At 41.1% G+C, this 16216-nt stretch overlaps 1 protein-coding gene and 1 long non-coding RNA gene across 2 annotated transcripts in view; one reads left to right on the forward strand and one right to left on the reverse strand.

Annotated features, from left to right (window-relative positions):
* The window catches only part of LOC148103532 (butyrophilin-like protein 2), a 169674-nt gene that overhangs the window by 5018 nt on the left and 148440 nt on the right, over positions 1-16216 (forward strand). The window contains exon 3 of the mRNA XM_087838129.1: positions 802-1143. Coding sequence (XP_087694255.1) covers positions 802-1143 — 342 coding nt within the window. The remainder of the gene's footprint in view (positions 1-801; positions 1144-16216) is intronic.
* Positions 10067-12565, reverse strand: LOC148103533 (uncharacterized). The gene is made up of 3 exons (XR_015718605.1): positions 12443-12565; positions 12147-12242; positions 10067-10144 (listed from the first exon to the last, which is right to left on the reverse strand). It is a non-coding gene; the product is annotated as an uncharacterized LOC148103533 (long non-coding RNA).

Below are 16216 nucleotides of genomic sequence, written 5' to 3' on the forward strand. Positions count from 1 at the left end.
ATAACCAGGTCTGAAACACGACCTCCCCACGCTGTGTGTCCGTGTTTACCACAACACGCAGAGACTCTAACATGTACCGAACGTGCTGCTTTGCTTTGTATTATCCATTAACGAGTTTGAGGAAAAACCAACAGCGTGGAGTCATAGATAGCCTTGAACCTTGAAATATAATTTGGACTTTAATGTGGAAATTTTGACGTTGTTCTCAAAGTGATCGATAAATCTTTCTTGTATTAATGTTGCCCTGAGACTCTTTGATAGGAGTGACAGAGAGAGTCATTGGAGAACTGTTACATTACATCAACTACACATGCTTCCCAGGCCATGGACTCAAAATGTCAAAGAAGTATCAGAATGACTTCTCGGACTGCTGCCTCAGGTCCACAGGCAGCCTGTATGAGGTTCAGTGGGCCTGCTGTGTGAAGTGTAGTCAGCCCTGTCACCTGCATCTATCTGACACTGATGGTGAAATCAGGAAGGATGTTTTGTGGACAGTCTTACTGCAGTGAGGATGCATTTATGATCAGGCACAGTGTTTGTACAGAGCCCGGCTCTACAATGAACAATGGACACAGAGAAACATTAATTCAGGGGTTTGACGAGCTAGAGTCCACAATTTTAACATTTCAAATTGAACTATTTAGAAAAAATTAACATAATAAAAATCAATTTTTTAAAATTTCAAACATAATTAGAAGAGAATGAATACTGTTCAAAGTTATGTTTGCAAAAAAACTAATGTCTGCTTCTTTTCCTCTAATCTGTGAAAACCTGTCTGATCTGTGCTGTTTCTTCTTTCAGTCCAGAAAGAAATCCCAGCTGTGTCTGGACAGAACATCAATGTGACGTGTCGAGCTCCAAACAACAGCACAATCACAGCTGTAGAGTGTAGCAGACCTGACCTGGGAAATAAATATGTGTTTTTGTATCGGCAAACGCACATTGATACCAATGACCAGCATCCATCTTTTAAGAACCGGGTGGATCTGCAGGACAGACAGATGAAGGATGGAGACGTGTCTCTGAGGATGATGAATGTGACGATCAATGACACTGGAACATACGAGTGTCTTGTCTCCATGAAAGAAACACGCTTGTGGGAATCTTTCTGCAACTTCACACTGAGTGTTGTTGATCCTCCAGGTGAGTGAGTAGAGTTGAGTGTGTGTGTGATCAGAGGTGAAGCTGCTTCCTGGTTGTTGATGTTTGTTTCTAAAGATGTTGTTGATGAGACTTTGTAGAAAGCAGCTGGTCTGAGTGATGTGATCAGAGTGCAGTAGATAATGTCTGACAGCAGTTTGAAGAGGAAATGGATTCTGTTCTGTTCTTCACTCATCACCTACCTGACAGCTGACACCTCACACCTGTTTCTCACCTGCAGGTCAGACAGGAGGAGACACAGAGGATGGAGGGAAGGAGGCAGGAGGGAAGGAGGATGAAGAGAAGGAGGATGGATCTGTTGGACTGAAAGTTGTCCGTGCTGTTGGGGCTATTGTTGCTGCTGTTGTAGTTGTTGTTGTTGTTGGTTTTCTGATCTACAGAAAAGTTAAACCAAACAAACAGGGTTCATACCAGCCTCCAGTTAAAATTCAGCATGTTTGAAATGTTTCAGTTTTTCAAGCTGATCTGAGTCTCCCAGAGAACAGTTGAGGATATCCTGAAATTAATTTTCATGTCCTCGCTTTTCTACTCTGTCTGAGCACTCAAAGCGCTTTATACAACAAATTCATTCAAACAAGCACTTCTTCTAATCTCTTAAGAGCTCAATCTAACATTCATTCACATTCACACTCCGATGGATGCATCGGAGAGCAACATGGGATTAGTATCTTGTCCAGGGATATTTGGCATGCAGTCTGGAGCAGCCTGGGATCGAACCACCGACCTTCTGGTTAGCGGCCACCTGAGCTACAGCCCGCCTTCCTGTATAGAAATTCGAGTGTGCCAGGACTCACAGGTGATCGGCTGGCCAGGGACCTATGCCCGCCCAACTGCATGCAAATCGGAGTGTGCCAGTCCACACACACCATTGGCTGCTGTGGGATCCTCGAATGCAGCGGACCAATGACGCGGCTGCCTGCGTTTACCTAGGAATACAAAGGATGAGGATTCTTCACTCGTGGGGGACTCTTTGATTTGAGAAGACTGTGTAGGCTGTCCCTCCTGCCTCTGCCTTTTGCCTCGGTTTTTGAGATAGTGTTCTTGTGTTATTTTTTTTCAATCATGTAAGACAAACGAGCTGAAATGTCACATGTAACACCAGCAAGTGCCAAAAGACAATTTTCACAAATTTCTTCAAATTGTTTTCTTTGGTGCAAAAAAACTGACAAACGGTCCAGCAAACATTTTCACATTTTATTTTTACATTTCCAATAATTAATGATTATTTTTAAAAGTTGTATAAAAATGATCCAAATTAGAAGTTTTGTCTTTAACTCCTCAACGTCTGACCAACAATCATGCAGAGCTACAAGTTTTTGTATTTATCTGTAAAGGAACTTTTCACAAACAAAGAGTTTGTGCTTCAAATGTTTCTACTGTAAATAAAGTTCCTGTTGATATGATTGTTGTTGTAAATAAATCTGAAGCTGGAATCAAAGTAATCCATGTTTTTTTCTTGCAGATTTCAGACAACTTTACAAAAAACATTATTTTACCAATAAATATTAAATAAATATAAATATTAAAAAATCCCTGTCAAAGTTTATAAACACAACAGCTGCTATAAATGTTGAGAAAACACATTTATGTTTTAATTTGTTAAGCTGGTCGTTTATGACTACAGAGAGAAAGAACAAAGGATTTAACTGATGTGATATAAATCATGCTCTTGATGTGCAGACATGGAAAGACAGAAAACCTCATTCAGATGGTTCACACATCACACAACACTGATTTTCCAACACGTTCTCACTCCCAACTCGTCAAATGTGTGACGCATGGTCAGGCTCCCTCTGCTTCACTTATCGACGAGCAGGGTACCCCCTCGCGTCGATAATTGACGTGCAGCGTCCTCTCATTGAATACTATAGAGCTCCCTAAACGTTGCTTATTGACGACAAGAGATTGCCGCGGAAGAGCCTGTTGTCCGTATATTTATATATTTCCAAAATCACATTGTAGTGACGTATACAGAACACAATAAATTATATATTGTAAACAACTACCTGAGAAACAGCAGATACAGCAGATAAATTAATTATAGGCTATTACTTTTGTATCGTTTATTGCATTTATGGAGGGAGTGGTGTATGCTGGGTAATGGCACAGCTAGCGACTGGGTGACTTTATTCACCCGCTTCGGCTGTTATCAGTCCATACAATGGGCGTTATTAGCAGAAATCAGTCCCATAGATATGGGCCATCTCCTGCTAGATTGTTCAGAAGGTTGTTCTCATCCATCCAGATGGAGGATCACTAACAGGATCGTGGGAAGACTCCAGAATCCACTCTGGCTGGAATCCGGTGGATGCAGCAGTGTTTACAGGTAAGGCCGTTTAAACGGACAGCATTTATAGAATGACTATTAAAAGTCAGCGAGTGTCAATAATGTTAATGTGGTTATGTTAGTAATACACCGAGTGCTAATATAACAGCTTTAAGATGCATTAGATATTATTACGTGTTTTACCGTCTTTATGGTGCTAGCTTAAAGTTACGTGTAAACGTTAGCTTATATAGGAGTAAAGCTGTTACTGTTTTAACGATGTTAGCACAGAAATATTAGCTTCTGTCATGACTGATGAAGTTACTAGTTATAAAGTTTCCAGTAAAGTTTCCAGTAAAGTGTTTAATCGCAGCCACAGATTGACAGCAAATATCTCGATTAGCTTCAGTGCATCTGTAATAAATATGTGCAAGTTTCAGTGCTTCGTTTAAACTGTATGATACTTATACTGACCCAGGGTCAGTGTAAAATACAATCCTAGCTGTGTGAACAAAGCCTGGCTCCTTTAATCCTGCATGACAAACCTCAGGATGCAGGTTATTATTACTCTTTCCTGCTGGCACACCTGTCACACCTGAGAGTCAGCTGGAAACTTACAGTGACGTGGACGTCATGCAAAGACTGCCAGACTCTGTAATACTGCAAATGATCAGTGACTCAGGTTAACACTAAACTTTAAACAGTACCTCTGTGTCTCTGTGTGTGCTGAACATCTAGAATCAGATTGAGTCAGGCTGCATCAGCTGAAGCTGTTATTTGTAAATATCAGTATTTTTAATCCAGATGTGGGGAAAATACCTAAGACTGCAGTGAAGTGATGTACCAGATTAATCCCTGGCCAAAGGTATCGTACTTAAATCAGAGTACTGATCCAGCCACATCAGCCTTTTGTGAGGTCTGTTTAAAGTAGACTTAAAATGAACTCCAGGTTCCTGAGGGGTGGACTGTGAGCACAGAAACACATGTTCATACATACAGCTGTAGCAAGCTTGCATTAATTTTAAATAGATTTGTTACTCTTTTCTGTTTGCCAGAACAGTTTTCCACAGTCACTGTCCACATGGGTCGGTGGGACCAAGAAGCACCCTGCTAATGTGCGGACTCTGCCCAGCAACATCCAGCAAGACCCAAGCAGCGTTTTCTATCTCCCAGCTGGACTTTTTTGTTTGACTGGAGAGTCAGATTTCTGTTGAAGCTGGAGGAACAGCCTCACACTTGCAGAGGTAAGTTAGTTTGTGGAGATCCCTCACATCTTGACTTTTATGTGCTAGATTTCATATCTGAAACAGTAATATTTCAGTGACTGCTGCTTATACCACAGGTTAATACACTCTACTGATCCCTGATAGGAGAATCATCACCTCTGCCAACAAAGAAGCCTGGTGGATGTTTGTTTACAGTCTGATGATGGGACATCATGCTCTGCATCTTTAAAGTTTGTCTCTTGATTATTATTCATACACAGTAATGTGAAGCATGCTTATATCTACTATAACTGAACAAACGTGGTGCTCTTCATTTATGGAGGCTGTTGAGTCTGAATGTTGGATGTTGTGTATCTCGTGTTCTCTGGGCTTTGTTGTCCTCAGTCTTTTTGCAGAATCAGAAAACAAAACCAGGAGGCGTGTAAATGTTTCTTCTCCAATTGGATGATGATAAGACTGTGACACGGGATGCCACCTTTAGTCTTGTGATGAAGCAAAGCTCAGGAAGAAGTGTGATTAAATGGTACCCACATGTGTGCTGCTGAGAAGGATTTATAGGACTGAGACAGCTGAGGCATCAAATGTTTGATTAAACGGATGAAAAATAGAAGTTTCTTCCCTGTAATTATCACTTTTTAAAATCTTTAGCAACTTCAGGTCTGTCAGCGTGCTGAGGTCACAGAAACAAGAGAAGAAGCTTCAGACTTCAGAGTGTTGTTTACAGTTTTCTGTCATCATGATCTCCCCTGAAGTTTATCACTATTACCCAAGCAGAAGGTCCACAGTACTGTAATGAAGGTTCTGACTTTGGTCATGGTTGGATAATATTTTAATAATATACAATTATTTTTTGTAATTCATATTTTTTCTGTTAATCAAAAATGTACTTTTGTTTTTGAGAATGCAGAGTGTGACAATATATATATTTTTTCAATATTTAATTCATTCAGTTGCAATTGTTAAATAAAAAAAAATAAAATAAAATATCTGTATTAGTTTTAATAAATTAATTTGACACCTGTATTGAAAATACCATATTGTATTCATACAGAATCAGTTTGATATCATTGTTTGTCTGTTCACTGATTGTTGAAACTAAGAGCTACTTTGATCTGTTTAGATCTAAAGTATCCAAACTCGAGCTCTGATGTTTCTTCACCCTTGTGTGTGTGATATGTGATTTCCTACATGCTGGCAGAGCAGAGCAGCAGTTTGTGCTCACAGATGGTGACGGTGTGGAGAGACGGTGGTGTTTCCTCAGAAGAACCAACAGAGTCACAAAGGACACCAGTCCATCTCACGACCTTGTCTTGTTGACTGATGCTCGTCTGCACTGCACAGAGGAAATCAACTGACCGAGGTTTGTCCAGTGACAAATGTATGAAATGTATATTTGTTTTATGCTTACAGATATGTTTTTCTTGACAGAGGCTCTGCAGAGGTTAGACAAAGCAGAGAAAATATGTGCTTTACATTTTACTGTGATTTACTGAGATATTTCTTGCCTGATGTTCAGCAGGAATGGAGAAATAGAATCAAAGGGAGATGTTTTTGCTGTTTTTGTAATGATGTAAGTAAATCTTCAATATTATTTATTTGCTTGGTTATATTAGGAGTGTTTCTGAGTGAGGGAGAGAGGAGTCATCAGTGGATACACTTGTCTCCCCTTTAAAGGAGACGATCCAAGTCATCCTTAAATGTTAGTGCTTTCAAATACACAAACATTTTTAAAGGACAAAAATGAACATCCAACTTTGACTGTAATACAAAATAAATCTTTGCATGTGTGTTTTCAAACTCAGATGGGCAGCATATCAGTCTTGGACTGTCTAACCTGCAGCACTGAATGACCACCACACATGAGCATGTTCCTGCAACATTCAGCATCTGATCTGTCATCTGTGTGCTTCTGCTTTTGGTAAGTACAGTTACCTAACTACAGTAACTCTAAACACATGCCATCCATTTCTAACGGCCTGGTTACTTCCTGTCAGTTACTTTAGAAACCATGTGGTCACCTGACCTAACACTGTTTCTTCTTCTTCCCCTTAATATTGAAGTGTCAAATGTCAAACAGCTGGAGAGGAAACTACACCAGTGTACTGGGATGTTTCAGCAACACGTGCCAGATGCTGTTCCTTCATGGTGACATCACCAGAGACAGCCCCGCCCACCTCATGACCCATTGATCATGTTGATTATAATGGTTTTAATTTCTGCTGCAGCATTCAGATTGTAGAGTTAGAATATAAACACCACAAAAGCATGGATTCATCCTGAACTGTATAAACAGCTGCTTCCAGGAGGATAACACGCCACTTATTTCAAACTGGTTTCTTTAACATGATGAGTTCACTGCACTCAAACGACCTCCACAGTCACCAGATCTCAATCCAACAGAGCATCTTTGGGATGTTCTGGAAATCTGCAGCAACTTTGGGTATTATGTCAATTTGGGCTAAAACCTGTGAGAAATGTTTTCAGCATATTTTTGAATTCATGCCATGAAGAAATGAAGCAGTTCTCAAGGAAAAATGGGATTTCAACTTGATACTAGCAAGGAGTTCTTAATAAAGTGGGCAGTGAGTCTATATTGCATTAACTAAATGAAAAATATGACCACATATTGTGGTGGTTAAGCAGGCGGCCGCAAGTTTATATCTGTTATTGTGAAGTTTGCTCCATATCAGTGGTGCAGACAGCCTGTTGCTGCACTTTAATGTCAGTAGATGGCAGCACCAGAGTGCGGTTTAATCACAGGGCAGTTGGATAAGAATCTAATAACTTAAATAAAAATATCAACCTAAACTATAATCTCCTTTCAGGTGACATCACACCTGTTATCCATCAAACTGTGATATTTCTGGTGTAAACATTCCCTGTCAGCACTGACTGCTGACAGAACACCTCCAAATACAAACAATATCCATCAATACACATAATAAAGTCTCATGAGTTTCCACAGTGGTTTTTAAAAACTCATTGGAGATCTCAATTTCAGAAACACTTAGCATGCCCAGTGTTTTATTTGATGATTTATGAACCATTCTGTAGATGCAGAAGAAGCTGAGTGAAGCTGTTGCTGAGCTTTATTTTATTCAAGATTCAAGACTCTTTACTTGTCACGTGCATGGTAATACAGATATAACACACAGTGAAATGTGACCTGATACGCTCTTCGACTGTGCACAAAAGAGACAGAACTTTATATACAGAGAATGAGTATATACAAAGAGGACTTTATGTGCAGCAAGTGGCTGAGTTATATGAATAAAGATAAAATAAAACAAGATTGGGATGAGACGGGTCCTTCAATATCCGAGTTGCTCTAGTCCAGCATCTCCCGGTGTAAATGTCCTGTAGGGAGGGGAGAGCAGTCCTGCAGCATCGTTCTGCTGTACGTATCACTCTCTGAAGAACTTTTTGGTCCTTAACACAGTTTCCATACCAGGACGTGATGTTCTGTGTGAGGATGCTCTATACAGTGCCTGTATAGAAAGTCCTGAGGATCACTGGAGAGACTCTGAACTTCCTCAGTTGTCGGAGGTAATACAGGCGCTGCCTAGCCTTTCTGGACTGGATCTGAATGTGGGCAGACCATGTCAGGTCTGAAGAGATGTGGACACCGAGATACTTGAAGGACTGCACCCTCTCCACTGGAGCTCCATTGATGATAATGGGCTTGTAGTCTCTGTGCTGACACCTTCTGAAGTCCACCACCAGCTCCTTGGTCTTGCTGACGTTTAGCTGGAGATGGTTGTCTTGGCACCATGATGCCAGATTCTTCTCTTCCTCCATGTAGGCCGCCTCATCGTTGTTGGAGATGGCGCCTAACGCCACTGTGTCGTCAGCAAGCTTAACAATGGTGTTGGAGCCGTGGGTGGCCACAGTCTGAAGTGTAGAGGGAGTAGAGCAGTGGCAAGAGGACACACCCCTGTGGCGCTCCTGTGTTGATGATGATGCTGCTGGAGATGCATCTACCCACCCTCACCATCTGAGTTCTGCCAGTGAGGAAGTCCAACACCCACTCACACAGACGGCTGTTGAGTCCCAGATCCCTCAGCTTTGTGAACAGTCTGCAGGGCACTATTTTTTTTAAACGCTGAACTGTAGTCAAGTCTCACATAGTTACCTTGCTTCTTGTCCACGTAGCTGAGGGTGGTGTGCAGGCATTTAGTCCTGTCCATAAAATTAAATATGATAACTATGATAAAGTCTGTAATGTTTGATAAGGAGGTGACTCTCAGGTCTACTTTTCTTAAGTTTTTTTTTTTTTTTTTAAACTTTCTTTCTAACTTATTAACTTTCTGAAAATGATCATCTGTGTCTCCAGATTCGCTCAGACTTGTTTTGAGACAGATGTCACCATCATCATCATCTTTATTTAGATGTTCCTTATAACTCCAGGGAGAACAGCATGCACAGTAACTAAGATACCTGTGTACAGCTGCTTTTGTTCCTGCTGCTTTTTAATCTGTTTTACTCTGAAAGTCTTGGTAAAGATTTTTTTTTTTTTTTAAATAGAAAAAAATGTCTTTGGAGAAAGTTGTTTAGGTTTTACATTTTCCAGCTTTTTTTTTTATAATAGAAAATAATAATAACTCTCCATTTGAACTTTCTGCCCTCAGTGGTTGTGTGACGTTTCCTTCATGAGGAGAACAAACAGAATATAAACCAGTGTGTTTACAGTGTATGTGTCAGGTCTGAGCTGCTGTGCGGACCAGTTAGAGAGCAGCAGCTGGATCCCAGTGGTTGGACTGGTGGACGACTTCAGTGAGGAGTCGATGACATTTGGCTCTGGTAGAAACTCTGCACACACAAACACACAGGAGGAGACTAGAAGCACAAAGCAGAGCCTCTCTGTTCTCTTTATATACAGCAAAGTGAAAGAACGAGGACAGTGAACGCGTCACAGTTACAATATAACAGCATCTTTTGTTTAATAAACATGTAGACAGTAGGGGGCAGTTGTCTTTTTGACGGACTACATTTACACAGGAAGGCATTTATTAATGTGTGTTAAGTTTTTTGACCTTGTCATCTACGATAATCAATATTAACCATGTTAAATTAGTCTTGATAACTAATGTTGAAACAGGTATGAGGAGAAAATGTTATGCCTGTTTAAACAATAAAGAAGTAAAAGTGGCAAAAAGCACCCAGCAGCAGCGCTTACTGAAAGGTTGTGATTACAGTGATTACAAGCTTTTTAGTTCAATCAGCCTTTCCTATCCACGTCTCTGGTTCACACATGCTCCCAGTTAAAGGTTTACCAGTGTGAAGTAAGTTTTTATCTAGTAAAGAGCTGTGATGGACTTTTGTTAGCTTAGGTTAGCTTGATGGCTGGAAACAGGCTGAGCAGCTAGCTTGACTCTGTCCACAGTCAAAGATAAAGAGCAGCTGTACCTGGACCTTCTTGCTCTGATGGTTGTTTGTCCATAACTGACATCTTCAGTTCTCACTGCTGAGTAGACCACAGCTGAATCACACTCTGAGAATAAAACACATTAAATTACTGCAGGTACATAAACTGCACTTGTTTAATTCAGTACAATTCACAATTAAATTATTATCTGTCATGATGCACTATGAAGAGATCAAGTGATAATCGTTATTGTAACTGTAGCAGTGTTTCAGTGTTCTTAACACCTCGACTGTGTAACAGCTTTGACAATAGAGAAGTGGGGGTGTTTCTGTGGAAAAGAAAAGTGGACGACCACAAAGCTGCCACTGCTTTCAGTGCAGACTGACTTTCTTTACCACAGAGCACAAAGTAAACACCTTCCCACGGCATAAACACATGATTGGCCAAACCAGTCCAGACTGTGGTGAGAGGTGTCACCAGCTTCAGACTACAGTTAAACTAGAATCATGTGGTCAACATGTCACAGAAACTAACAAATTATTAACTTTCTAGAAGTCATAAATGAAGTATAGATACTGAGATAGACTCGTTTTAAAATGTTGAAGTCACATAAGTATAAGAAAAGTCAAAGGATAAATATAGAGGAAAACGGTGAATAATACTGGATCAGAATACTAAATATCATTAAGATTCACTTTAAATGAGATTATGGTCTGTGTGGAGAGTTTAGACAAATGCTTTTCCAGATGATGTCTCCGTGTTCCTTCCTGTGTTTAAATTGAACAGCTCTGTGTTGAAACACCTGCAGCTGAAGTGTTTTCTTTCTATCAGAAACAGGATGCTGGACGACTGCAGAGCTGTTAGCTTCAGTTAACCACAGACCACAAACACACAGTCCAGCACACAGTGAACAACACTCAGTAAGCACAGAGTGAAAGACACACGAGTTTGCACATTTTAGTTAAGACAAATGAATTAATAATAAAAGTATGAACTGAAATATGTGATTTCAGGTTTTAATTAAATCAAATCACGACTTTGTTTTTTGACTGTAACACTAATCTACATTTTTACACTTCTGATCACATGCTCCATAATGTCCTCATAACCCATCATATCATCAATGATGATGATCTAAATATGATTCTACATTCATACTAAAGTCAGTCTAGTCATGGTCCAGGTGAGTGCTGGGTTTTTTCACAGTGCCAGCATTCCACCACTGGGCGGACCGTCAATGGTAACCCCCGTCCCCACTGGGCACTGACAGGCTGCACCTGAGTATAATCTGAACTGCCGGCTTCTTAAGACCAGCGCTCACAATCAAACTTCGTCACATCGTCTGCAAACCTTCATCCGTCTAGGCTGCCACAGTTATTACTTCTCGGCATAGTTTTTCGTGTATTTGACCTTTGTGCTTCTGCTCGCTGGAGACGTCTGGTTGTTGCTGAGTCACTGCCATAACCTGCCTGGGTTCAATCGCTGGTCAGCTCAGTTTCCCACTCATGCTCACCTGCCTGCCTCCCTGTACACCTTGGCCTGGCATCTGTAACTTCCAACTAACACCTGTTCCCCCTCATTTTCAGTGACTCACACCTTTTCCCTCCATCCCACTCTCCAGGAGTCACTTGCTGGTTGCGTTTCCAGCCCTACAAGTGACAACCAATCACTTTGTCTGATTGGCTGTTGCTGAAAGTTTGATATATTGATATGTTGATGACAGTGATCATCAGAACTTCTCCAGCATCTTGATCTGATAAATATACCAAAATAAAATAATAAAATTAATTAAATAGCTGTCGATAAATTGTTTATTTTTACACTGAACCACGACTCTGTCTGAAGTTTATAACTGGATATTCTCTTGATGAAATTCCCAGGGTGGCATTGTCAGGTTTTCTGTTTCATTTTAAAACCTTTTGAGCTCCCAGTTTCCAAGGTGCCATTTTAGTGTTTGGTCATTGGTTCATTGCTATTTTCTTCATTATTCCCACGCCCCTCAAGCAGGACAAGAGAGAGGGAGAAACTAATATTATGATATCTTAAATCTTTTCAAAGATACATTATGTGAGGATATATTTACAGATATCCTCACATAATGAAAAATATTATAAAAACACTGAACTACCTTCACTTTGTCTGATTGGCTGTTGCTGACAAGTTGATATGTTGATGACACTGCACATGATATCAGTGATGACGTCATCTTCTCCAACACCTTGATCTGATTAAAATGAACCAAATTAAACAATAATACAAATTAAATATCTAAAACAGAGATTAATTCTAGGAAAGTTGTTACTGTGATCATGATGAATATGAACTTTGTTCTAATAAACAAACTCAGACATGAAAAATTATACTTTATAATTTTAATTTAATTTAATTTTAATTATACTATAAATCAACAAGTCTGAGTCTCACCTTCAGGTTTCCTGTGAACACATCGTCTCACCAGCAGAACCAGTAACACCAGTAGAACCACAACACACACTGATCCAACACATGACAACACAGAGACAACAAGAGGAGATGTGGAGGTAGGTGGAGGTGTGGATGTAGGTGGAGGTGTGGTGGTGTGTTCCCCTAAAATAAAGCAAACACAGTCATTAAGTTGTCGTCACATTGTGAATGTTGAAAGCTGCAGAAACACAGACAGGTGAGTGTGTCACCTGTGACAGTGATCCAGCTGGATGGAGACTCTCCATGACCGCTGATGTCACACTTGTAGAGGCCTTCATCAGACCTGGAAACATACTGGATGGTCATGTGACCTGTAGGCTGCTTCCTGATGAGGGAGCCATCTTTATAGAAAGCAGCTGGGAGGTTGGAGGGAGTGGTCTTTGTTTTACAGAGCAGAGTGACGTCATCTCCCTCCATCACAGGGAGGACAGGTCTCTGCAGGATCACTGATCCACCTCAACACAGAGACAAACTACAGCATTTCATCCATTTACACACAGCTTCATCAACACTAACTCCACACACTCAGCTTACCAGTGACTGTCAGGTTAACCATGATACTGATGGGACCCTCTCTGGACTCACACCAGTAAACCCCACTGTCCAATGGGAAAACAGTGATGTTACAGGAAGAACCAGACCATCTTCCCCAACCATCTCCACACTGAGTGATCTTATTTTTGGTCCTCAGAGTCCATCCAGCAGAGCTGTCGTCCTCCTCACAGCTCAGAGACACAAAGTCTCCTTTAAAGAACTGAGAGCTGCTGGGACTCACAGTCAGATGAGCTGTGAGGGTTAAAATGAAAAACTGTTGATATTTTATACTTCTGTCTTAGACAGTTGTTAAAAATGCACTTTGCTTTGTCAATTTTATGTCTGAGATCCTGAAACTCAATCAGGTCATGTCAGTGAGCATTTATCAGGTAAACTGTGACAGAAGAAGGTTACTGACCTTGGTTTGTTGTGCAGCTCAGCAGTGAGATCAGAACTAAAGAGAAATGACACTCAGGTTGATTTGAGGGGAACATAAAGAACAATTCCACACAAACAGCTGACAAACTGTTTGTGTGGAATTATGGAAATATGGTATCTAACCAGTATGCATTTATTACTTCCAGGCTGGACTACTGCAATTCATTATTATCAGGATGTCCAAAAAACTCACTGAAAAGCCTTCAGCTAATCCAAAATGCTGCAGCAAGAGTCCTGACAGGGACTAGAAAGAGAGAGCATATTTCTCCTGTTTTGGCTTCCCTTCATTGGCTTCCTGTTAAATCCAGAATTGAATTCAAAATCCTGCTCCTCACATACAAGGTCTTAAATAATCAGGCCCCATCTTATCTTAATGACCTTGTAGTGCCATATTACCCTATTAGAGCACTTTGCTCTCGCTCTGCAGGCCTACTTGTTGTTCCTAGAGTATTTAAAAGTAGAATGGGAGGGAGAGCCTTCAGTTTTCAGGCCCCTCTTCTGTGGAACCAGCTTCCAGTTTGGATTCGGGAGACAGACACTATCTCTACTTTTAAGATTAGGCTTAAAACTTTCCTTTTTGCTAAAGCATATAGTTAGGGCTGGACCAGGTGACCCTGAATCCTCCCTTAGTTATGCTGCAATAGATGTAGGCTGCCGGGGGATTCCCATGATGCATTGAGTTTTTCCTTTCCAGTCACCTTTCTCACTCACTATGTGTTAACAGACCTCTCTGTATTGAATCATATCTGTTATTAATCTGTCTCTCTTCCACAGCATGTCTTTATCCTGTCTTCCTTCTCTCACCCCAACCAATCACAGCAGATGGCCCCGCCCCTCCCTGAGCCTGGTTCTGCCGGAGGTTTCTTCCTGTTAAAAGGGAGTTTTTCCTTCCCACTGTTGCCAAAGTGCTTGCTCATAGGGGGTCATATGATTGTTGGGTTTTTCTCTGTATCTATGAAGCGCCTTGTGGCGACGTTTGTTGTGATTTGGCGCTATATAAATAAAATTGAATTGAATTGAATTGAATGTGACTAAGTCTGCAGGTCAGTTGACTACAGACAGCAGAAAGAGACCTTGGTCCCACATGAGATCCCGACTAGACCATGGGCTAAGGTGGGCTCGGACCTGTTTATGTTTGACAACAAGGACTACCTTATAACAGTGGACTACTATTCAAAGTTCTGGGAAATTGACTATCTCCCGGACACTAAGTCCACCACAGTGATTAGGCTCACTGAAGGCTCACTTTGCCAGACAGGGCATCCTGGACATTGTTATTTCAGATAATGGACCACAGTATACGTCCAGTGAGTTTCTGAGATTTAGTCAACTGTGGGATTTCCAGCACAAAACATCTTCACCAGGTTACCCTCAGAGTAATGGGAAGGCTGAATCAGCAGTGAAAACAGCAAAGAGGCTGCTACTAAAGGCAAAAATTGCAGGGCAGGACCCGTATCTTGCAATGCTAGACCATCGCAACACACCATCACAAGGCCTGGAGACCAGCCCAGCTCAGAGGCTGCTCAGCAGGAGGACACAGACGCTTTTGCCAACCAGGACGAGCCTGCTAAGGCCAAAAGTCATTCCAGCCCTGCGGGAGTTGGAGATGAAACAGAAGCGCCAAAAATTGTGCTATGACCGATCAGCACGAGACATGGACTCTTTGAAGCTAGGGGACAGTGTCAGAGTTCAGCCTTTTGACCGCCATTCCACTTGGAGCAGGGGAGTGGTGATTGGGACTGTTGACCCGAGGTCCTATGAGGTTCAGTTGGACTCAGGAAGTGTCCTGAGGAGGAATCGGAGGCACCTGAGACATGCAGGTGTGATGGATCAAGAAAATGCCATGACAGACACTGGGGGCACTGAGCAGCTCAGTGACAGCTCTTTCAGAAACGCGTGGGCAGCAGATCAAGACTGACGAGGTATTGTCAGGACAAGGTCAGGCCGCAAAGTGGTTCCACCACTTCGGTACAAGGACTATGTTACATAATGAGGATTTATTGTTTATTGTTTGAGGGGAAGAGTTGTGTATTCTGTGGAAATTGATGTTCCCTACAGCTTGCAGAAATGTACATGTTTGAATAGTGGAATGCTTTTGTATTCTTTGAGTGTTTCATATTGTTTTCTCCCTCAGTGAGAAGAAGGACAAATCAAAACAAAAAAGGACTTCTGTTTTTTCCAAACAACAAAAAAAGAGAGAAGGGATGTATTGTGAATTATTGTTTGCAAGATGGTTTGTTCCACAATGGATTGTGTTGCTGCACGGACATTTTAGAGTGACACACAAGTAAGGATTGTTAGGCCGTATGTTGCTGTTGTACATGGCACAGGACCAATCTGAGTCGCATGACTTGTTAATAAAACTTACTACCCCGTTGGGTAGGAAATAGATATTCTGGAGTCTGTGGTGAATGAGACCAGAATATAACACTTTTGTGCTTAAGTTTGATTACCATTGGCAGGTGGGTTTCACAATTTCCCAAACACTTTGCACATGACTGGGTAGCATTAGCAGTTTATAGACTGTGTGATTTATGTTTTTGTTTTGTTAACAAAAATGTCAAGAAAAACTCTTTCTATCTTGATTAGACTGAAGATTTAAGCTCACTGGGCCCATGTGACTTTCGTGTTTTTTAAGTGGGCTACAGCACAGACTCTGGCTGGTTTATCAGAAGTAGTTGCTGATGTTAAGTCAGATAAATCTACAGATTAAATGTAAATTAGTAGAGTAATGAGTTTGTTGAGAAATTTATGAAGTCATTA

The sequence above is a fragment of the Neolamprologus brichardi genome, chromosome 3 (assembly GCF_056152115.1).
Source record: "Neolamprologus brichardi isolate AB-2024 chromosome 3, ASM5615211v1, whole genome shotgun sequence".
In the NCBI taxonomy this organism is placed as follows: Eukaryota; Metazoa; Chordata; class Actinopteri; order Cichliformes; family Cichlidae; genus Neolamprologus; species Neolamprologus brichardi.